The following is a 23,804-nucleotide window of genomic DNA, read 5'->3' on the forward strand; positions in this document are numbered from 1 at the left end:
CTCTGTTCCCTGTGGAGTGTGCAGTCCCTTCCTTATGGAAGGTCTGTCCCTTTTTTACAGTTTATATGCCTGCTGACTAGACTTGCACCTCCTACGTGGTCTTTGGATGTGCAGGAGTCCTCTTTTTGACTATTTATGTTTTCTCTATTTATTGTCTTTTGTATTTCGTTGTTTTTCTTTGTTGTGTGTGTGACTCCATATTGCTGTGAAAATTAATAAGTAAAGTGTTTTAAAAACAGTTAAAATGTAGCGTACATTTTGTACACTTTTGGAGTTAATAGTTAGACATTAACAATGCATTTTACAGTGTAGCACACATGTTGTTAACCACTGCCTAGTACTGCGTGTGGTTTTCAAACTTTCAATGTTTGGCCTGGGAAGGAGGTGTTCTGATTGTGATCGTTCACAGGCCAATATTTCAGACTATCAAACCATCTAGCCATAATTGAGCTTGTGGATTGATGGAATCCTGCCCTGGGATGGTTGTCTTCTGTTATTACATCTGTGGTGCATTTAGATGCTGTGCTCTGTCAACTTATGTTGCTTGACCCACGAGAGCATTGCTTCGGTATCACTTTTGTTTTGGCCTACTTTTAAATTTTTTAACTGTTATTTAGTGTGGCCTTCACTCTCCACCTACAGAATAGTTTCCATCTCAACTGCTGTTGTGGTGTGAGGAGATCTGTGTTGAGGTGATCTATCATCACCACTGACCCTTGTGTTTGGATCCTGTTCCCTTTCGATTAGATCAGGGATGGCAAACTCATTTTAGCTCAGGGGCCACATGGAGGAGGGCCAGAGGGCCAGAGGGCCGGACCGGTACCGGACCGGTAAAATCATGGCATAATAACTAATAATAACAATAACAACAACTTCAGATAGTTTTCTTTGTTTACTTTACTTAGTCTTAGTTAGTACAAGCACATTCTGAAAATGTAAACTTCACAAATAGGGATGGCCAAATGGAGACATTTTATTAACCGTTTACCGTTAGGCCTTACCGATTAATTAATCGATTACCGTTAAGAAAAAAAAAATGGTAAAAAAAAAGTGCCAAAATACATTTTATTTCAAAGGGCCAAGTCTACACAGTTTGTTTTGTGTCTCCAGCAGAGTTTCTAGTGTCTCTATCTCTCTCTGGAAGAGGTTGCACATGAACTCTGCAGCCGCACTGAGGCGCTCCAACACAAACAATACCAATACAAAGACGAGGAAGAAGAAGAGGAAAGTGGAAGTTACGTGTGGTTGCAGGTGTAGACTTGGCCAAAAAACTATTAAAACATTTTTGGCAAAAAAAAAAAAAAAAAAAAAAACTCTTTTTTTATTTTTTTTATGTTTTGCAAAATCATCTCGCGGGCCGGATTAAACTAGTTAGCGGGCCTGATCCGGCCCGCGGGCCGTATGTTTGACATCCCTGGATTAGATGAATTTGCAAAGTGGAACAGTAGAAAGTGGAAACTGAAAAGTAGTTTTCAGTTTGTGTAAAAAAAATGAAAGAAAGTCCCCTAAGTAGCCCCAAGCTCCTAACACCCCAGGTAATATTTCACAATACAGACAAGATTCATGGCAATTTTCCATTCGATTTTGAGATATCTTGAGTGGACATTTTGGCTTAGTTCCCAGATTCCCATTCGATTTTGAGATATTTTGGCCCAAGGATAGCACTGGGGCCAACAAAATAACCATAAATGCACATAAGTCCACGGCAATCCACCCATTAGATTTGGAGAGTACTGACCTTACTGACCAAAATCAATATGGTTCATCCTCCAAGGAGCATGCAGGTGCATAGCAAATGCTATGGCAATCCAACTAGTAGTTTTCAAGACATCTTGTTTGAGATCAAAGTGTTGGACTGACCGACAAACTGATTGACATTGCCGCACCCTTAAGAGTCCTGTTGCTAGCAGCCTAATAGCCTAAATGGCTAATAGCTTATATATATATATATATATATATATATATATATATATATATATATATATATATATATATATATATATATATATATATATATATATATATATATATATATATATATATATATATATATATATATATATATATATATATATAATCTAAGGTGGACTATGGAAGAAAGATAATACAGGTCAGATACACAGAAATGGTCATAATTATTAGTGAATAGGACATTTACTAATTACTGTTCAAATTACCTCAGTCCTCAAGCATCTTTCTTTGTTGGGTGACTAAGGTGGACTCCTTCTTGTCTTTAAAACGTCCCTCCCATCATTTTCTCTGTCGATGTCTATTGGTCTGTATTAGACTGAGCACTGTTTGTGTTATATCATTGGTTCTCAAAGTGGGGTCCGGGACCCCTAGGGACCCCCAGGGGTCCTTGGCGGGGTACCAGGGGGTCCCCAGCTAAATAAATTAATATAGCGTCACAATCATTTTAACCACTTTAACCATCATTGTATACTTTGGCTATTCAGAAATAGCAGATATACAAGCTCATAGCGTGGCACAGAGTGTCGTAGATCTAAGAAAGTTTGTACAAATCTTTGAATATATATATATATTTTTTTTTAAAGCCAACATTTGTAACTCAAATCTTTGCTTCTGAGGGTCCCTGGAACAAAATATTTTGAGATGGGGGTCCGTGGCCTAATACATACATTTTGGGGGTCCTTGACATGAAATCCACTGTGTTATATATTATATTATGATGAATGCTATATTAAACGAGTCTTGTCTGTGTTTTCCGTAGGTGAAGCCCAAAGTGATTGAGCCGTTGGACTATGAGAATGTGCTGGTGCAGAGGAAGACCCAGATTCTCAGTGATGTTCTCAGAGACATGCTGCAGTTCCCCCTGGAGGACTTCCAAGTGAGTTATTACACCAACACTCAGGCATGATGAGGATAAAGGCCATGGTAGGGCTGGGCAATATATCAATATTATATTGATTGAAAAATATTAAAAGATTTTCAAAATTGGCAACAAAAAAGCGACACGTTGTGAACTTGTAGATCTACTATTTTCGCTATTTTTGAAAAATCCTTTTTGAAAAAGGATATCGTCACAATGCGATATTATCATCACAATATCGATATTGAGGCATTTGGTCAACAATATTGTTATATTTGATTTTGTAATGTCCATATCGCCCAGCCCCAGGCCATAGGAATATATTGGTAATAGTATTTAGCCGTCGCCCTTATCCAGAGTGACAGCAGGATAAGGGTAAAGGATAAAGTAACTAGGATAGCAGGTAAACATCAAACCTACAGTAGCATCTATTTAAATACCAACAACTCATTCCACAGCTTGGGAGAGACGGGAGGGAGAACAGTTTACAGTGGGTAGTTTGGAGCGTTGTTCAAATGAATTGGCTGTAACTAAGGCTGTCGTACTGTAGCTCACAGGACTAGGGGTGTAATAGTTAATAAAACTAATTGATTTAATCAATTATAAAAAACTAGAGTTGATTTTGTTAAAATAATAGATTTTCCAAAATAGCGGAAATAGTCAATTAACAAGCTTGCGCTTGTAGATTGGCTATTTTCACTATTTGTGTGCGACACATTGTATGACAACGTATAAAATACCCTTAGAGCTTAGGTGGCTATTCAGACTAAAACAATTTAGTCGATTATAAAAAATAATTCAATATTTTTCTGTGGTGATTTGATTTGTGACTTTAATGATAAAAAATTAATCCATAGAATAATCACTAAGAAGATAATCATTAGCTGCAGCCTAAAGTGTTGTTTACATCAAGCACAATAACTACAACGATATAAAATATGTAGTTTTAAAAATCATTCTAACTGAATTGGACTATACAACAACGCTATATGTCACTTTCAGAGCGATTTTATGAACGATAGAAGCAGTGACAGCCAATCAAAATCTATCAGATGGACATCTGGGATGCAATCGGTCTCACTCACCTTCGGAAAGTTGTGTTATTAACGGAGATGAGTAGACAATTATGAATAGTTAACACTAGTTGGTAGGGTAGCTGGCATTATTACCACAGGTAGGCTACAACCATTTTGCCTCCTTATAATTAATAGCCAGAGTCAGATTATCCATAATATACACTATTTTCGCACCATGGAGATCTCTCTCTCTCTCCCCCTCCGTGTTGGCCCTGACACAACTGGACTACGCAGTGCATGTTTGTTGCCACTGTTTACTGACGTTATTGTTCATCAGTGTGGAAGCTCACATTATTATCGTTAGTAATAGTTATGGTGTTTGGTGTGAACGGCCCTTTACCCAGGACTGTCATGAAGAGGGTTTCATGAGAATGTGCTCCATATATGGCCACTCCATTTCAGTGTTATCTGTTCAGAACCATTAGTTCCCCCTTCCATTTACGTGTTTTCTTTGTTGTGTTTGTTTAGGTCTTTGCACTTTTTGCCCTCGGCTCAGGCCACAGTCCATGTAGTGAGCGCTGGGCGGGGTCGTCCACAGAGGCTTCCCTTGTGTTTACGTCCCCCGTTGTAAGGGGTCATGGGTCACCTGTTTTATTGGCTCATTTGGCCTCACATGTTGTGACAGAGTAAAGGGGTTATCTCTAGTGCCATTCTGCAGGACGCGTGCTCTCAGAACTTTCCAGCGGCGCAGCCCAGCGTGTCAGATGCTGCGGATGGAAACACTTGAAATGGAAATCTGGCCTGGCACTGGAGCTTCAGGATGTGAGACCACTTAGGAAGATGTCCTTAACATCAGCAGGAGTGAGACGTACTATATATCCTCACATCTGACTGTCCGCCTCACTGTCTCACTTTCCAGAGCATTTTTTTTTCTTAGACAGGGCTTTTATTGTCATTGCTCTCCCTCCACAGAGAGCCTTCTTTGTTTTCACTAACTCTGATGACTTTAACATCTTTCTTTCAGAATTCCTATATTGGAGACTAAAGCACTGTAAAAGAAAGTGATAGTTAGATGAATTATTCTGCACATCAGCTGCACGCACAGCTGTTCTCCCTATGAAAGGCATTTACGGAACAGTGTACATTTACAGTGAATATGTTGTTTGTATAAACTTTATAAAGCTGCCATGAAATTTCAAATACCATAAAAGCTTCCTAAATACAGTGTCTTGCTGTAGTCAGACAAAACAAAGTCTGTAATTAATTCCCAATCATAAATCTCTCTACGTGTGCAAACGTTTGTAATGAGATTTTAGGAAAAGAGATGGAAGTGTTGCTAGGTTAGTCCCGGCTGCTGTGCTTCAGATAGTTGCGACCTTTCTGTTTTCATGAAGGCCGGGCAGCTGGGGAGGGGGTCGGGGTTTCAGTGACAGCCAAGCGGCCTTGACCATGTCTTCTCTGATATCATTCTGCTTCAGCGCGCCACTCTCCCCATGACACGCCGGGCTTACATACAAACACTCTGTTGTCAGCGGAGCGACAGGTGATCCTCGCTGTCGGAGAAAAAAAAGAAAAGAAAAACCACTTAAGGCACGCTGACTGAACCCAACATCTGTGTAGGCCGCTCCAGGCTTCGAGCGAGCCTTTAATCTGCTCGTATGTCAAGACCTTTCGATGGTGTGTGCTTTGTTGGTGAAGGGAGGTGCTGCTTGGCGTTCTTTCACACACTGAGACATTGCTAAGCGTACGCGATGGTTGGCCATAAATCCGAGTTGGAGCAGGCGGAGAGGGCTCCTCTGACCACAGTCCCAGGCTGTGGGTTGTTCTCGGCTGGTGTATAAATCCTCTTTTTGGCTGCGAGCAAACTGGAGGAACTGCTATCAGCACTCTTACCTTGTGCTCTGTGCAGTGCTCAGTCCAACAAAATATTTTATTTGAGGTATTTTATCAAATTGTATCTCAGAGAAGAGGGACATGACTGTTTAGGGGAAAACCTATGAGGCTGTGTTTATAGTATCTCCATCTGGTCTTGATCAGGGAGCTCTTCGTACAGGGGAGTTGTGCATGGGTCTCTCGCTGCACAGTTAAGTGTTCGGTGATAATTTAACTATGAGACTCTGAAAATGTACCCAGATGGACCCATTGGGTCAATCTTTACACTCTCTGTGTAAAAAATAACACTGAGGATTTTGCTGTGTGTGTTCTCCCTACGTGCTTTCTTGGGAAATGTGTCTGGAATTACCAAGTGTGGACCTCCCTTCCCTTCAACTCCAACTTGAGCTGTGATCAGGAAGACCTGTCACAGAATTTGCCCTCAGGAATATTCAGACTATTCCTTTTCCTGTATTAGACCTGCTTCACAGTTGTAGGCTTGCAGTGTTGGTTTTGATAACATCACAATGCTGTGTCTTTCATATTAACCCATTAACACCTGAAGCCGATTCTACAAACAGTTTTCTGAAAAAACATATGTTGCTATATCAGTGGTGCTCAACCCTTTTAAGTCAAGGACCCCCAAAGTTATATGTAATTGGCCGCGGAACCCCATCTCAAAATATTTTGTTCCAGGGACCTCCAGAAGCAAAGATTTGAGTTAGGAATGTTGGCTTTAAAAATATATTCAAAGATTTGCAAGCATTTTCGTGCCGCGCTATGAGCTTGTGTATCTGCTATTTTTGACTAGCCAAAGTATAAAATAATGCTTTTTAGTTCAAATCGAAAATGACACTGACAATGTTTTTAATGGGTTAAGAATTGACACCCGGAAATATGAGGTGGTAATATCCAGAAGCACACATGGAGAATTCCTGATGGCTGGGCTCAGGCTTGAGATGGTATAACCAATAAAAATAACTTTGGCGGTGCCCTGCCGTGTGCAGCTGTGTCCCTAGTTCACCAGAGAGGTCACTCCGTGGTCCTCCCCAGCGACTCATATCCCAATTAAATGCTTCCTGTTGCCCACTTCCTGGCTCCCTCTTGCCTCCATGCCTGTTTGTTTCTGCTGCTTAAGATTATGGAGATTACCATCTCCCTCCAGGAAACCTGGGCCGAGGAGAGGAAGGGGAGACCTCAAGTTCACAAATGAGGTCTATGTTATAGTTAAAAGGTATTAGTTATGGTTGACACGGCCTGGCCTGCAGTCTTAACACCAAATTCAAGGTCATAGAGAGGGACAGGGAGTCACAATGAAGGTTCAGGGTCGTATTTACCACTGTATTGATTGCCAGTTGTAATGTCTTGCTGAAAACAAAGCTTCTGATTTGGACCAACTAAATTCCATTAACTGCGTCTCCCTCATAGAATACATTTTCCATTATTGCAGCAGAGATTAAATTCAGCCTGTGAAAAATAAGTAATATTATTCCTCTGCTGCACGCTTTGTTTTGAGTAGAGAATTGTAAAATACATTCTCTGAAAAGCTGTTGGTGATTTTTGTGTCTCATTTCATGGTTTGAGACTCTTTTTAATTGGACCTGCTGCTTCCAGCACCATGATGGGGAAAAAAAACTATATGTAAAGATAATGACTAAAGCAGACACTCTGGTTGTGCTGCCCAGGAAAGAGCATGAGAGATTTATTGCTGTCTTGAATTGCTTACTTCATTTTTGTACCATTGCATTGAATCTTAAAATATGCTTTACTGGAAGCCAGGTGCCACGGCATCTCTCCCTTATGATTTTCCATTGGACCCAGTCCTTCAGAAGTATTCAAAAAAAATGTGTGTCAGTGGACGGTATTGAGGTTTGTTATCATTTGGTCAGATTTCTGCTACAATTTGTTTCTCTGTCATTCATTTGAGGCAGGTATGCTCTGCAGTGGCCTTTCACATGCTGTTTTAATTCCAGCACTTTTAAGTAAACTAGAGGATCGGGTCGCTATGCGGCCCTCACATCTAGAGTTTGGGCTGCTACGCAGCCCTCACACCTACGTCGCACCGCCAATCTGATTGATATGCCCATATATGGAGATCTCTGTATCTGTCAGTCCTTGTCCCTTTTATGCCCATATATGGAGATATCTGTATCTGTCAGTCCTTGTCCCTTTTATGCCCATATATGGAGATCTCTGTATTTGTCAGTCCTTGTCAGTTTTATGCCCATATATGGAGATCCCTGATGTCATATGCCCATATATGGGCATGCTGATATGCCCATATAGAGATGAGATCTCTGTATCTGTCAGTCCTTGTCCCTTTTATGCCCATATATGGAGATCCCTGATGTCATCAGTATATGCCCATATATGGGCATGCCCCCTTTTGTGCCCATATATGGAGCTGACTGATTTGTTTGCCTATGCCATGACGACACATTGAGGTTAGACGAGGTTAGACTTCTTATATGAGAGTGACGTCCGAGGTTCGCCCGTGACATGAGCGTGATGTCAGAGGTCCGTCCACCCGCCGGCCGTCTGGCGGGTGATGTGCCGTGACAGACCTGTCACTCTTGGTTCAATAAACCCTAAAGTCCAGTTTATAGACGACATACACAGAAATTACCTTTTACATGCGCAAGGCATCTTTATTGACAAACAAGGGAGATTCCCTCTATACTATGTGAATAAAAGAACAGCAAATTAATGATATTAAAACAATACGACCTGATATATCACGAAGGCAATTCGTTCCACATCTAAGTCTGCATGCAAACAAGCGCTCGGTTGAGCGCCTGGAGAATTCTGAAGTTCTTATCTATTACATTCAGTATATCAACGCTGTGGCTATCAAGGCCTGTCTTCTGACTGCACTCTATAAAGTAAAGGTTGACGGCCCAAGGTTCCACAATGGACCATCAAGCCCTCCTTGGGTACGAATTTAGTACCCACAACAACACAAGATTAAAATCTAGACAGTACTTTATAGAAATTATCATACCATTAGCATAACATACTTCAGCATAACATACTTCATGTTTAAAAAAATCAGGTCCCATTTTTCTCTTTTTGAGTCATGTGAGCCGAGGAAAACCCTTTTCTTTGAAGGGGAAACTCTGAACTAGGCTGGGGCAGTCCCAAACCTACCATCTGGACATGAGCTCTTATTGGGGACAATTACATCATTTGATTCCATATCGCATTGCTAGACTTAGGGTCCCTCAGTGGGGCATTCCCACTGAGTTTTCCTTTACAAGCAACTATTCTAACATGTGTATTATTATTATTTTTTATAAAAAATAAAAAAAACACTTAAGCCTTTCGAACCTCCCCACCGGGGCGCAGTCCCAGGCTAGACCCCTTTCCACTTGAGGTCTACACCCAGGTCACCCTGGATAGAGAGTTCAAGTCTCCTGCTTCCCGGCGTCTTCTTTTCAAAGCCCACCGATCACAGGAGCATCACTCGCTTAGTAACTGTAGCACTCCGGCGGTCGCTTTCAGCTTGTGATGGCCTGACTGTACATTGAGCCGAACGCAGCGACCACACCCGCCTCCTGTCGGGGAGCACGCCATGGAATTAATGCTTTTTGCGATCCGACCGGCAGGTGACCCAGTCGATAGCGATCCCTTACCCGTAGACGTGGTTGGCGCCCCAGGCAGGAAACCGACGGTCTTGTCCTGGCCCCGCTTGGCTACGGGAACCAGAATATTAACCGTTTTCACCCACCTTGCCTGTAACCGGTGAGTCACGCGCTCCCGTCCGGTTAGGTGTGGACTGTCATCCACGCACCATGTGCTGCCAACCCTAGGAGAGAGCGGCAGTCGGCACACCGACTAGACGGAGACACAGCTAGGATGTTGATTCATCCTTGACAGAACACGGGGGCCCTTCAGTCTCTCCCCAGCACTATACACAGTCTTTAACGTGCTCTGGGAGCCTTGCGACCCCGCTGCCGCCTGTTCAAGACAAGGATTGGGGAGCCTACCCCCTAACCTCATCTTGTAATGTGTGTGCATTTTTGGTTTCTTCTCCAATTTCTCTGGTTGAGGTGGTCACTTTTCCGAGCCCGGAGGAGGAGGTTCCGACAGAGCCCAAGACTAGGCCCCCCCCCCAACCCATCCAGTGCCATTAACAAATGTACTTGGCACTGAATGAGCTAAGAGACGGAGGTCCCACTCCCGAGCCCCCGGGTCCGTACCCTCCTGGGGCCTGAGACCGGAGCCCCCCGTATTATACACAGGGGCCCCAACCCCCAAGCGCCAGTCAGATCCGTACCCTCCTTGAGGTCGAAAGTCGGGGCGTAGATATTGTGCAGGGGTGTTCTTCGTCAAGTTCAGCATGGGGGCCCAGGTGGCAATATAATGTTTCTGTGGTGTGTATTGGGATCACTCTGTCACTGCTCTCTTATCACTTGCCATTTGCGAAGGGCAAGACAGCCTATATTTAATGTGCCTAAAGCTGCCAGGGAGATCGCTACGATCAGATTATGTCCCCCAACATTACTATCAAAATCAAAATCAAAATTAATATGTATTCTGGGGTCGTTCAGTGGCCTTGGGCAGCATAGATGTACCCCATGAAACAATGGTATGTTCCTGTCTGGCTGAGAGTGATATTGGTACTACTCAAATTAAATGTGTAGTGTCCCTCCTTTATCTAAAAAAAAATATATGGTGGGGGTTTGATGGTGAGTCTTTGCTCTCTGTATGCAATCACTGAAATGTCTCTGTAATGGTCACTCTGCCATAAGTCTAAGCACATTCATTTAACAAAAATGAACGGCAACATTACAACACTTCGACATGTAACTTTAGTCACTTAACATTATACTATGTAACTCAATATCAATATTCTATTATACTATACATATGCTATCATTTATTTCCCTCCTTGACCTGACACCGGTCAGGGCACACAGCATAGGAATGTGCAGAGGCCAGGGTGCCACCCTCCTTTACCTTCACTAAATGTAAAATGGTTCAAAGACTCATCTATAATTATTCAATCAAATTGATATTGGGTTGCACTTAAAGTAACATGTAATTGGAGACACAACAAAACAACTTTCCTGTGCTTTATGCACAGGTCAATTGACATTATTCTCGGGCTGTACAAAATTGTACAATTCTCTTCTGCAACCCATGACCTGTTTCAGAGAACACACTTAACTCAACTGCAACAGAAATCAACTACCTTTCAATTCACGTAACAAAATTTAGATAGGGCCTTTATGATATTTTGGTATCTTGTAAGAGCCTAAATGTCCCCAGTAGGTATGATATCTATTGTTTATGTTATAAACTTATCTTGCTATGGTTCACCCTGTCCACCCTACCACAGTGTGATCAATTTATCGCTCCAACAATCCATACTCTCCTAATGCACACTATTTATGTTTCTCTTCGCTTAAATAATTTTATTACTCTGCCATTCATGTACCATAAAAATAATGAACACTTAACCCTGCCCTATTTTAGCTATAGCCAGACAATAGCCACTAAAATCATCTTAATGTCCTCCCTTAATTTTTCTCTACATGTATTGTCTTTATTCAAAAATTAAAATATGTTCACTGCTAATAACTTAATTAGTCGTTACATGTGCCTTCATAGTTTCAGATTGAGACGTGCATGCCTCTGAAAAGCATGTGGAAATATTTTAAATGACGAACGCTATTCATTAACATATCTCACTTAATTTATTATCAATTAACTTATATTGGAATACTAGCACTCATTAAAAAATGTCTTGATTGGAGAACACAGCATGTTTCCGTTCCGTTAACTAATGTGAGATTAGTCCTGCATAATTTAGTTTAATTTGGAAATATTTTTAGTTTGGTTGTGGCAACCTATTTAACACTAGACATTACACCAGCTTATCACGTCAATTTAGTTTTTGTCCACTATTTTCAATTATGTTAGTCTACGATGGCACTACACATAAGATGTAATATTAATTTACTAGTGGGGCACTATTATTATTTTATCTTTTGAAGCTTCAATCTATGCAGAATCAAGGTTCACTTATAATGTATTAGTGCAACTCTTATGTGTCAAAACGTGTACTGTATGTCTAATAAGTATCATGTTTCACACTTCTCTAGTGTCTGTTTTTTGTAAAAATGTATTGTGTCCTACCTAGAGCGATAGAAAATGTATTTGTTTACACATGTCGAGGCCCCAACAACAACGATTAGCAGTAAGTCAACCTTGCTTCATATATTCCACTCCTTGCTTCGAAAGTGTGTCCTTCCCCATGGCATAGTAGTTCCCACTTAAGTCTTTCGAACCTCCCCACCGGGGCGCAGTCCCAGGCTAGACCCCTTTCCACTTGAGGTCTACACCCAGGTCACCCTGGATAGAGAGTTCAAGTCTCCTGCTTCCCGGCATCTTCTTTTCAAAGCCCACCGATCACAGGAGCATCACTCGCTTAGTAACTGTAGCACTCCGGCGGTCGCTTTCAGCTTGTGATGGCCTGACTGTACATTGAGCCGAACGCAGCGACCACACCCGCCTCCTGTCGGGGAGCACGCCATGGAATTAATGCTTTTTGCGATCCGACCGGCGGGTGACCCAGTCGATAGCGATCCCTTACCCGTAGGCGTGGTTGGCGCCCCAGGCAGGAAACCGACGGTCTTGTCCTGGCCCCGCTTGGCTACGGGAACCAGAATATTAACCGTTTTCACCCGCCTTGCCTGTAACCGGTGAGTCACGCGCTCCCGTCCGGTTAGGTGTGGACTGTCATCCACGCACCATGTGCTGCCAACCCTAGGAGAGAGCGGCAGTCGGCACACCGACTAGACGGTTCCACAGCTAGGATGTTGATTCATCCTTGACAGAACACGGGGGCCCTTCAGTCTCTCCCCAGCACTATAGTTAGTCTTTAACGTGCTCTGGGAGCCTTGCGACCCCGCTGCCGCCTGTTGACACCAAGGGATTGGGGAGCCTACCCCCTAACCTCAGTGTCTGTAACAGATAAAAGTTTGTAAAAAGTCATGCAAGCTTTCCCAAGGCTTGCTCTCTGGTCGCCATAGGTCACTTAAGTCTTTCGAACCTCCCCACCGGGGCGCAGTCCCAGGCTAGACCCCTTTCCACTTGAGGTCTACACCCAGGTCACCCTGGATAGAGAGTTCAAGTCTCCTGCTTCCCGGTGTCTTCTTTTCAAAGCCCACCGATCACAGGAGCATCACTCGCTTAGTAACTGTAGCACTCCGGCGGTCGCTTTCAGCTTGTGATGGCCTGACTGTACATTGAGCCGAACGCAGCGACCACACCCGCCTCCTGTCAGGGAGCACGCCATGGAATTAATGCTTTTTGCGATCCGACCGGCGGGTGACCCAGTCGATAGCGATCCCTTACCCGTAGGCGTGGTTGGCGCCCCAGGCAGGAAACCGACGGTCTTGTCCTGGCCCCGCTTGGCTACGGGAACCAGAATATTAACCGTTTTCACCCGCCTTGCCTGTAACCGGTGAGTCACGCGCTCCCGTCCGGTTAGGTGTGGACTGTCATCCACGCACCATGTGCTGCCAACCCTAGGAGAGAGCGGCAGTCGGCACACCGACTAGACGGAGACACAGCTAGGATGTTGATTCATCCTTGACAGAACACGGGGGCCTTCAGTCTCTCCCCCAGCACTATACTTCGTTTTTAACGTGCTCTGGGAGCCTTGCGACCCCGCTGCCGCCTGTTGATGACAAGGGATTGGGGAGCCTACCCCCTAACCTCGTCACCGGAAGTGAGTCTCGTGAACACTGCAGTTTGCAATGTTGGTGCCCCTCTGCATCAGCATGTCGATCAAACTGCATTATATCGTGGTCTTTCACATGTCTCTTTCAGTTTTCATTCAATGCACTTCAAGTGCATGTTTCCAGTTCATAGAACGAAAATGACCGTCCACCAAACATTGTTGCAGTCCCCGAATGTGAAACAAACCCACTTCTAAAGTCTGAGATAGTAGTTTTTAAAAAAAAGATATATACAATACATATATGTAATGATAGTGTAAAATAATTGCAGATACAGTGTATGTGAGACCATAAGTTAATTTCTCTTTTGATAACAGTGTAAGTGGCACACTCACTATCGTGCACCACGCCTAATATGTATTTCTCATTCTAAATTATCTCCATTGAAGTGTCCTGGCCTTCCATTGCATGCACTGTCACTTGTTTGGTCTATCACAACTAATGTTTGCACTATCTGGACTCCAGAATGTGTCTCGCCACCAAGAGAGACTACTGGCCCTGGCACGGAAAGAAATGATGAGGTGTTCATTCAATGCCTAAGTAGGGTATCAATACTTAGAAGCTTTTGGGCTTTCTGTCATTTGCTTACATTCTTAAAATTATTATTATTATTATTATTATTATTACACTTATTATATATATATGTATTTATTTTAAACTAAAAACTCTACTATCTTATTACTGGTCAAATTGGCGTAGTTTTATATTTAGTCTTGTTTGTCTAGAATCACTTCTGCTGGCTGGTCCTCCTATGAAAGTAAACACTGACTTTTTGTACAGCGAAAATATAATTACACAATATAGTTGCCCCATACCTATAAATACAGATTAATTTGAATATTTCGTATGCAAGCTACTGTTTTCTTTATATTCTGCAGACACTTAAGTCTTTCGAACCTCCCCACCGGGGCGCAGTCCCAGGCTAGACCCCTTTCCACTTGAGGTCTACACCCAGGTCACCCTGGATAGAGAGTTCAAGTCTCCTGCTTCCCGGCGTCTTCTTTTCAAAGCCCACCGATCACAGGAGCATCACTCGCTTAGTAACTGTAGCACTCCGGCGGTCGCTTTCAGCTTGTGATGGCCTGACTGTACATTGAGCCGAACGCAGCGACCACACCCGCCTCCTGTCAGGGAGCACGCCATGGAATTAATGCTTTATGCGATCCGACCGGCGGGTGACCCAGTCGATAGCGATCCCTTACCCGTAGGCGTGGTTGGCGCCCCAGGCAGGAAACCGACGGTCTTGTCCTGGCCCCGCTTGGCTACGGGAACCAGAATATTAACCGTTTTCACCCGCCTTGCCTGTAACCGGTGAGTAACGCACTCCCGGCCGGTTAGGTGTGGACTGTCATCCACGCACCATGTGCTGCCAACCCTAGGAGAGAGCGGCAGTCGGCACACCGACTAGACGGAAAACACAGCTAGGATGTTGATTCATCCTTGACAGAACACGAGGGCCTTCAGTCTCTCCCCCAGCACTATACTTCGTTTTTAACGTGCTCTGGGAGCCTTGCGACCCCGCTGCCGCCTGTTGAGAACAAGGGATTGGGGAGCCTACCCCCTAACCTCATTCTCTGAAGAAACTAATTTATTTGAACGTAAATTCTCTCACTTCACCTCTGACCTCGCTTCTCTTTTTTTTTTTTTTTTTTTTTCCTCTTATTATTATTATTTATTTATTTTAAATAACTGACTCCATTTTTCTAATTTACAGGTTTAATCACTTAATTTCAGACTGTTCATAACTTTAACAAAAATAACAGATCTACTTGCACAATGAGTCACTATTGAGCTAGCCTAAACAGCCACGGTTTCCAGTAATCATACTGGAGTAAATGTACAATGTCGGCTTCTGAAATGTACACTTAAGTAGAAGTAAAAGTATTGAAAACTGGAACTACTCTAGTGAGATACAAAATGGGACCCTCAAAATGTACTCAAGTAGAACACTTGAGTAAATGTACTTCGTGACCTTGGCTTCCACCACTGAACCCCGTGCAGGCGGTTATCTTCCTTGTTTAAATTCCTAAGCAGGACAAAATCTCTAAACAAAATGCTTACGGAGCAGATTACACTATCCACTGACATGTACTTGGGTCAAAGTACCAAAAACAAAAAATGGTATCGGAGTGGAGTGAGACACCAACGTGAGAAGTGTTTAATAGGCAGCCTGTCCCCATTCACAATTTCTTAGATTTAACATGCACAAGTTTCCTTTTGAAAATAGCAGATCCACAAGCACGAAGTGCTTGAGATGAAATAGCTTGTGAGCTTGTAGATCGGCAATTTCCAAATGGCTGAGCTGTATGCAGGGCTGAAGTGGTTCTGCAGCAATTATCTACCACTTCAAAGTAAACAGTTACCAACGTTCTCAAGGTGTTTTGCAGGGGCAGAAGCACACTGTCTGCCTCTGAGATGTATGCAAAATGTAAAATGTAAAAATACAGATAGCTGTAAGGGCTTTTTAAAGTAACAATACCTCAAGACTGTACTTAAGCACAAACCTGGACCTCAGGAAGAATAGTCTCCACTAAGGTGTAGACTAGTGGATGCTCCTTAAAAAAACAACAACAAACAAACAGACAGGACTTACAGAGGCCTTCATTCATTCGGATGACGTACATATAACATACATATAAAGACACATATGACACACTGTAGTACTAATTAGGGGGCAACCCTAGGCTGCAGAGCCAGCCGTTCACGTCACCTCGCTCGGATGCTGGAGCTAAACATAACGTGCATGTAACCTGTAGTAGTTTTGGGGTCGCCCCTTAGTGGCAGTCTCAGCTTAAACATAATATAACCTGTAGTATTTTCTTAGCCGCAGTCTCAGCTTTCACATAATATAACCTGTAGTATTTTCTTAGCCGCAGTCCCAGCTTTCACATAATATAACCTGTAGTATTTTCTTAGCCGCAGTCCCAGCTTTTACATAATATAACCTGTAGTATTTTCTTAGCCGCAGTCCCAGCTTTCACATAATATAACCTGTAGTATTTTCTTAGCCGCAGTCCCAGCTTTCACATAATATAACCTGTAGTATTTTCTTAGCCGCAGTCCCAGCTTTCACATAATATAACCTGTAGTATTTTCTTAGCCGCAGTCCCAGCTTTCACATAATATAACCTGTAGTATTTTCTTAGCCGCAGTCCCAGCTTTCACATAATATAACCTGTAGTATTTTCTTAGCCGCAGTCCCAGCTTTCACATAATATAACCTGTAGTATTTTCTTAGCCGCAGTCCCAGCTTTCACATAATATAACCTGTAGTATTTTCTTAGCCGCAGTCCCAGCTTTCACATAATAACACATAACGACACATAACGTACACAACTTAGGCTACACGCTATCTTCTCCCATGTACCCGGCGTGGTTTGCGGTTTAGAGATCCTAGTAAAGGCCACTTATTGTATTGTCTCAGTAAACTGTTGGATCATAGAATACAGAGAGACAGTGTAGTGTCTCAGTAAACCATAGGATCATAAAGTACACTGAGACAGTGTGGTCTATCAGTAACCTATAGGACCACAGAACACAGAGAAACAGTGTAGTGTCTCAGTAAACTATAGGACCACAGAATACAGAGAAACAGTGTAGTGTCTCAGTAAACTATAGGACCACAGAATACAGAGAAACAGTGTAGTGTCTCAGTAAACTATAGGACCACAGAATACAGAGAAACAGTGTAGTGTCTCAGTAAACTATAGGACCATAGAATACAGAGAAACAGTGTAGTGTCTCAGTAAACTATTCGTACATTATGACAATTGTACGGATATATTCATGCAGGCACACAGACAAACCCCCTACATCTAGTGTAAAACTAATATTAGATAAATTCACCCGCACCGAAAACCAAAGCGTGAAAAAGTGGTATTTCGAGGTACAAAAAAAATAAATCCATATATTTATATATATAGCCATGCATTGCTCGAACACCCAAGTTGAATCGTGGGTTATTCTAGAGGCCTTGACATGAATATATATATAAATAAAGACAAATAACTGATAGTAACAGCTGATAGTTAAACATCCGTGTAAAAAAACGTCGGGGTGTCTCCGGTGGTCTCATAAACATATACAGAGACAGTTGCTGGGAGGATCAACTCGGTCCACCCAGCCACGCTAACAGGACATCATGGGGTATAGGAAGTACAGAGCCTAAGTAGTAAACACAAAGGTCATTCAATCTGCTGTTCAGTGGTGACTTCACATGTATGCAATCATAATTACACATTGTCTTTAATAATTGACCTAAATTTGGTATAATACAATTCACATATAGCACCGCGTGTACCCTTCCTGGGGCCCCAAGGAATTGTAGCACATAGTGTATGGGCGAATTGTTATTTGGATCTTATGGATCCAGCGGTCGTCTGGACTGGACAGGGTCACGGTCGGGGTCACCAGCTGATGTGCCGTGACAGACCTGTCACTCTTGGTTCAATAAACCCTAAAGTCCAGTTTATAGACGACATACACAGAAATTACCTTTTACATGCGCAAGGCATCTTTATTGACAAACAAGGGAGATTCCCTCTATACTATGTGAATAAAAGAACAGCAAATTAATGATATTAAAACAATACGACCTGATATATCACGAAGGCAATTCGTTCCACATCTAAGTCTGCATGCAAACAAGCGCTCGGTTGAGCGCCTGGAGAATTCTGAAGTTCTTATCTATTACATTCAGTATATCAACGCTGTGGCTATCAAGGCCTGTCTTCTGACTGCACTCTATAAAGTAAAGGTTGACGGCCCAAGGTTCCACAATGGACCATCAAGCCCTCCTTGGCGGGCCGGCCCTCCCTTAAGCCAATTTTAATATAGGATGTCCTCCCAAGAAACTCCCATGGGAAAGAGAGCGAGTTCCAAAACACTCCCTGGGCCTGGACAAGTTATTATCTGGAGGGATCTTATAGTGAGATACTGGACTGCATTTAAGCACATTTAGCATTTCATAAATCCTACTGCTCAAGAAAATAGTATTTCTCACACATAATTCATTCATGAAATAAAAAAAATCTACTTTCATATTTACCGTACATTATTGCGCAGTAATAGCCCTATATAACTACATTATTGCGCAATACTTATTAGTGCTCTAGTATTATACATTTGTGAGCCTTTAAATATGGTACTTGCTCACCTAATTCACTATGCATTGGAGGCAATAGCATAGTAAGTGAGCAGTAAATCAGTATAGTGAGTCAGCCTACAGTAGAGAGTAGAGTGGTCATTAGACTGAAGCTTAAAGGAAAGCATTAGACGTGCTGAGATGCTCCAGCTACTCTGAGAGCCCCTGTACACCAGTGGCAGAGAGCCAGACCCTGGGTGTGTCTGTGGGTCCAGGACTTGGAACAATATGGAGGAGCATCCTGCTTCTCTCACATTCTTCCCCTTTGAACCGCAACAAAGACATTAGCTTTTCTTTCTAGAAGAATATTAAGGGGAGCAGTCAGCACAATCATGTCCAGCTGAGCCCACACACTGCAGTGTTACTTGGGAAAAGGTGTCAGGTTGGAAAGATGTATGACCTGATTTGGCTTTGTATGGTTCATTGTCATTATCCAACATCAAGGTTCAAGGTACATAAGAGTAAAACTTATTTTGGTTTGGCTTCCTTCAGACAATGCAGCAGCATAGATATTGATAATAACAACAGAATAATGATATAAATCGTAAAAAGATTTAAAGGAAAGAGTGCAAAAAAAGAGAATAAAATACAGCATCATCAAATGTACATGTGCATAAAAATGTGGTATATTGTATACACCAACAGCATTTTTTCCCAGTAGCTTCCCTAACCTTGTGTAAACAACTTCACAGTATATTCTATATACAGCAGATTAGGTAGGTGCAGTTCAAGCATAATAGTGCAAGAAAAGGACGAATGGGGCAGGTTAACATATCAATCTTTGTGATAATGTGGTGTTTAGTCATGGTATGAATCCTTCTTTTTTTCCCCCCACCTATAGATTTCAACATTAAGACGCCAAGGAAGAACCCTCTACCCTACAGTGCCTGGCAATGCAGAGAAAGAGGCCCAAAGTCTATTTGTCCAAGAGGTAAACTCCTGTTTTATAGTACCGTAATAATCCCACAAAACTGTGAAACTTTGTCCTGAGCATGCAGTGGGTTTTATAGACAGCATGGCGCTCTCAGTGAGAATTGATTTGATTAGCTATTGTTCCATGAAGACATACCATGCCACCTTATGGAGACAAATACGAATAATCTTTCAGAATTTTCCCTAGCACTACATGGCAGAATACCATAGACCAGAAGATATGACCACCCCTTAGACTATACACACTTGAGCTCCCACAGGATTTCCTAATTGTTTATTTAACGTGTCCAACCACACAGAACTTCTATTTTGCTTATAACATTCTTTGTGACACAAAGTTATTTTATTGTTTGGGGTGCATATTATAAGGCCCACCGCTCTTTACTGGAGCCTGTCCAGTTGACTGGGCTATTTCTTACTGTTACTGATAAAGTGTAATTAACCTTTACTGTCCAGTCACAAGCCTATCAGACTTTTGGTATTTTACTGTAGTTGATTGTTTATAGTGGTGCCTCCCTGTGTGAGTCTTGAAAATGTCTGCTGTAGCATTTGTTTGTGATTTTCACATCTTCCAAATATTTGGGTTTTCACAGTTATCAGTAGTCAAGTTAAAATACTGCCATGAAACATCCAGACATTTAATTATTCCCAGTATGGGTAGCTAAAATGACTGATTATTGCTCCGTGTCACAAGCATACGCTATTTCCTGTCCAGTGCACAATGGTTTATTTATGTCCTGCCCAATACTGTCCTCTCTGTCCTCATAAGCCGGTGGCCAACTGGCCGTTGTCAGTTTACCTTTCAGTTCAAAGGTCAGTGTTTTAGGAATACTGTCTTAAATCATAAAGATATAATTCCTCTTGCTCACATAAAGTGTGACATCAGCAGGACAGCTGCTGAGATCAGCCCAGCAAGAGCCCCTCTGTTTTCCATGGTCCCACTGATCAAATTGCACTTGGCCACCCCCATCAGAGCAGTTCTGGTAAACGGCACACGTTTCTCTATAGCAGATACCACTGTGTTGTCCATATAACCGCTGACTTTAACAATGAACAGATGTTTTCATTCTAAGCCAGAGAGATAGAGCTGTACTCCCTCCCAGTTCGTGGTGGTCATAATACGTGGTTAGAATGAGGTGAAGGGTGCACATAGGCCTTAAACTGACTTCCACTTTACTGACAAAAAAAAAGAAGACAATCCTTTGTATTGGCTTCAGTGTGCATAGAGTTCAGAGTGTTCTATAATATAGTGCTCATTTTGTTTTGAATTTTGGCTTCACTGATCCACTGACTCATGTTGTACTTTAAAATCACTGTCCAGTGTCCACTTAATCAATAGACTGCCACAGCTGCTGTACAAAATGAAACACAATAACCTCAAGGCAGCGTTTTATCATATTAATATCAAATGTCTTTCAGTTACAGATGAATTCTGCAGTCATCCAGCTGGTGCACAGAACATGCACAGAGGAAGCACCTGCATGAATGATAGAATATTGCTTTCTCACAAATACTGAATCCCATTTAAGGCTTTAAATTCTGCCAACGGTCTGCTCAAAGATGAGCGCTCTCTTTGATTTCTCGTCCTCTTCCTGCAGAAATTCTAATCTGATTGGACGAGGAAAAAAGCATTAGCAGACAGCAAGGCTGTGTTAGATTAGAAAACCTTGTATTGATGCAGCCCTGAGACGCTGTATAGGGACAAATGCCTTTTGCAGGAGAATCTTGCCGTGTGGTTTGTTATTCACTGATTGCCGTGTGTTTTCTCAGTGCATCAAGACCTACAACTCTGACTGGCATGTTGTTAACTACAAGTATGAGGACTATTCTGGGGACTTTCGGCAACTTCCAAAGTAAGTCTATTGAGTACAATGACAACCCTATCTTCACGTAAGTGATGTGTGGGTATTGCATCATGACATGCTTCAGCTGGGCAAGTGGGAACAGCTACCATGCTTAATGCATGGATGCCAGAGATACAAACTGAAACACACTCATGCGCACGCACCTGCACACACATAGTATTTATGCATGCACACACATTTTCATCAGTGTCTTTGTCCGCTTGTCAGAAAGCTTTAGTCACTTTATTCCTGGCTCACTGTTGAAGATATGTTGAAATAACTCACCTTCAAGGAAACACTGTTCATTCTTAATTCACTCCAACAATATAGTTTTCTCCTTTTGTGTAACATCAATTATTCCTTTGCTTTATCGAAAATCGTGTTATGAGCTCTGCTGTCTTTCCTGAAGAATAGTTTTTATTGTCATTGTGTTTAAATGACAGAAAGACCTTGGCACTATTACTGTTGCCATTTCTTCTGTCCTTGCCTTGATGCCAGGGAAGTTTAAACAATACTACATGACGTCGCTTCCCCGATAACATTTCACAATAGTTTCCCCTAATGTGTATTAATCTTTGGTAGATTTTCCTTCCTTTCCTTTTTTTCCCCCCAAGCACTGCCATTAGTTGTTCCTGAAGAGAGAGAGAGTGTGTGTGTGTGTGTGTGTGTGTGTGTGTGTGTGTGTGTGTGTGTGTGTGTGTGTGTGTGTGTGTGTGTGTGTGTGTGTGTGTGTGTGTGTGTGTGTGTGTGTGTGTGTGTGTGTGTGTGTGTGTGTGTGTGTGTGTGTGTGTGTGTGTGTACCATTGTACTTTTTCTCTCTCTCTCTTTATGGATAATTGCAAGCATAAACAAAAATACTGTTTCAATAAGTTATAAATCATTTATATTCCATATTTATTCTTTATCATCAACTCCCTTTAGTTTATATATATTATGAAATGTATTTTGGATTGGAATCAGGTTATTGAGAAAGCAATACTTTTATTCATGCATAGATAGACAGCCAGAACTACAGAACGACTGACTGTTCGACCTTTATTGAACCCTGACGGTAATTCAGTTGTCATACTGTAGCTGTCATCATTTTACAGAAAGTACAGCCCCAACATTTATCTAACTATTATCTGCAAGTTATATTAGTCTGTTTAATTGACTAGTAATTGATTTTTTTTTACAGCAAAGTGTCCAGACCGGACAAGTTGGCCATCCATGTGTTTGAGGTGGATGAGGATGTTGACAAAGACGAGGTGAGTTCATAGCATGCATGCAGTGTGTTAGAGTTCTAGCCAACCCACATCAATGAGTCCTATTATATGAACAGAATAGAAAGAGACATGATTCAGTGCTCTGCAAATTACTGAGTTATACGATTCGTATTCTTTAAATTACTTTTTATCCTCTTGGAATCATATCTTTCCAAGAGAAACAAACACTATTAATGGTTATATGCCCCTTAATATGTCTTATTGTGGTCATTATTTATTTCTGGCCAAGGGAACTAACTTGCCTTTCCCGTTTCCATCACAGTTGTTATAATGATGAAAGCCTTGCAATGCCTTAATAGCTCATTTTAATGTAAAGGATTATGTGCAATTACGACGATTAAACGACTTTGCTGGCTCATCGTTTCAACGGTTTTGGATTCCTCTCCTTTTTTCTCAGGCTGAAGTCTTCAGGGCCTTATTGAAACATTTTACTCCATTAATCTTCACCTAATCTACGTAATTCTGTTGGCGTGTGTGTGTGAGAACAGTGTAAATTATCCTTTGTTGGTCTTGGATTGGCTGATGGGAGCACACCCCTGAGAGCTCAGGAGGTCACCACTCATAGAAACTTAACTTTGAAGGGCTGACAGGCCAACGGATGTTTGAAAGCAGCAATGATAGTCTGAGGCTTTTGATGATTCTGATGTTATCTAGCAGGCCATCAGGGGCATACCGTCTAACAAGACATATAACGATGACAGTCAACTGGGCAGACCTTGTTCTCATGCTGTGTCAAACTATGCCCCCTGTAGGTGATGAAACACATAATGATTTGCAGGAAGATATATTGTACATACAGGTATGCCTGTATACACAGTAAAATCCTCAGTGTTAATTTATCAATGTTTAACTTCAAGAATGTACAAATGTAACCAAATTGACCATTATGGGTCCATTTGGTTACATTTGTAAACTCTCACAGTTACAAATAGTTTTTACACTGAGGAGTTAACTGTGTATAGGCTTCAATGCAGGACCCATAGGCTCAAAGTAAATGAGACATTTGCATTTGTGCAAAGATTATTGTATCTGTTTTCCTATATAATTGTGTGTTGAATAATAAATGCTCTCCTTGGAGTCGATGAGGGTCATGGTCTGTCCTGCTCAGCTTCACAGTCAACCTCCCATATGACAGGGGAGGGACACTTTATCA

The 23,804-nt window shown here is 42.0% G+C and overlaps 1 protein-coding gene across 3 annotated transcripts in view; it reads left to right on the forward strand.

The window, feature by feature from the left end:
- Positions 1–23,804, forward strand: part of LOC308073437 (dedicator of cytokinesis protein 9) — a 106,676-nt gene that overhangs the window by 42,771 nt on the left and 40,101 nt on the right. For all 3 annotated transcript variants that reach the window (XM_080412335.1, XM_080412337.1, XM_080412336.1), the window contains exons 2-5: positions 2,732–2,848; positions 19,451–19,540; positions 21,313–21,395; positions 22,564–22,633. In XM_080412335.1, the coding sequence (XP_080268461.1) occupies positions 2,732–2,848; positions 19,451–19,540; positions 21,313–21,395; positions 22,564–22,633 (360 nt within the window). The remainder of the gene's footprint in view (positions 1–2,731; positions 2,849–19,450; positions 19,541–21,312; positions 21,396–22,563; positions 22,634–23,804) is intronic.

The sequence above is a fragment of the Gymnoscopelus braueri genome (genome assembly GCF_963280865.1).
Source record: "Gymnoscopelus braueri genome assembly, chromosome: 18".
Lineage (NCBI taxonomy): Eukaryota > Metazoa > Chordata > Actinopteri > Myctophiformes > Myctophidae > Gymnoscopelus > Gymnoscopelus braueri.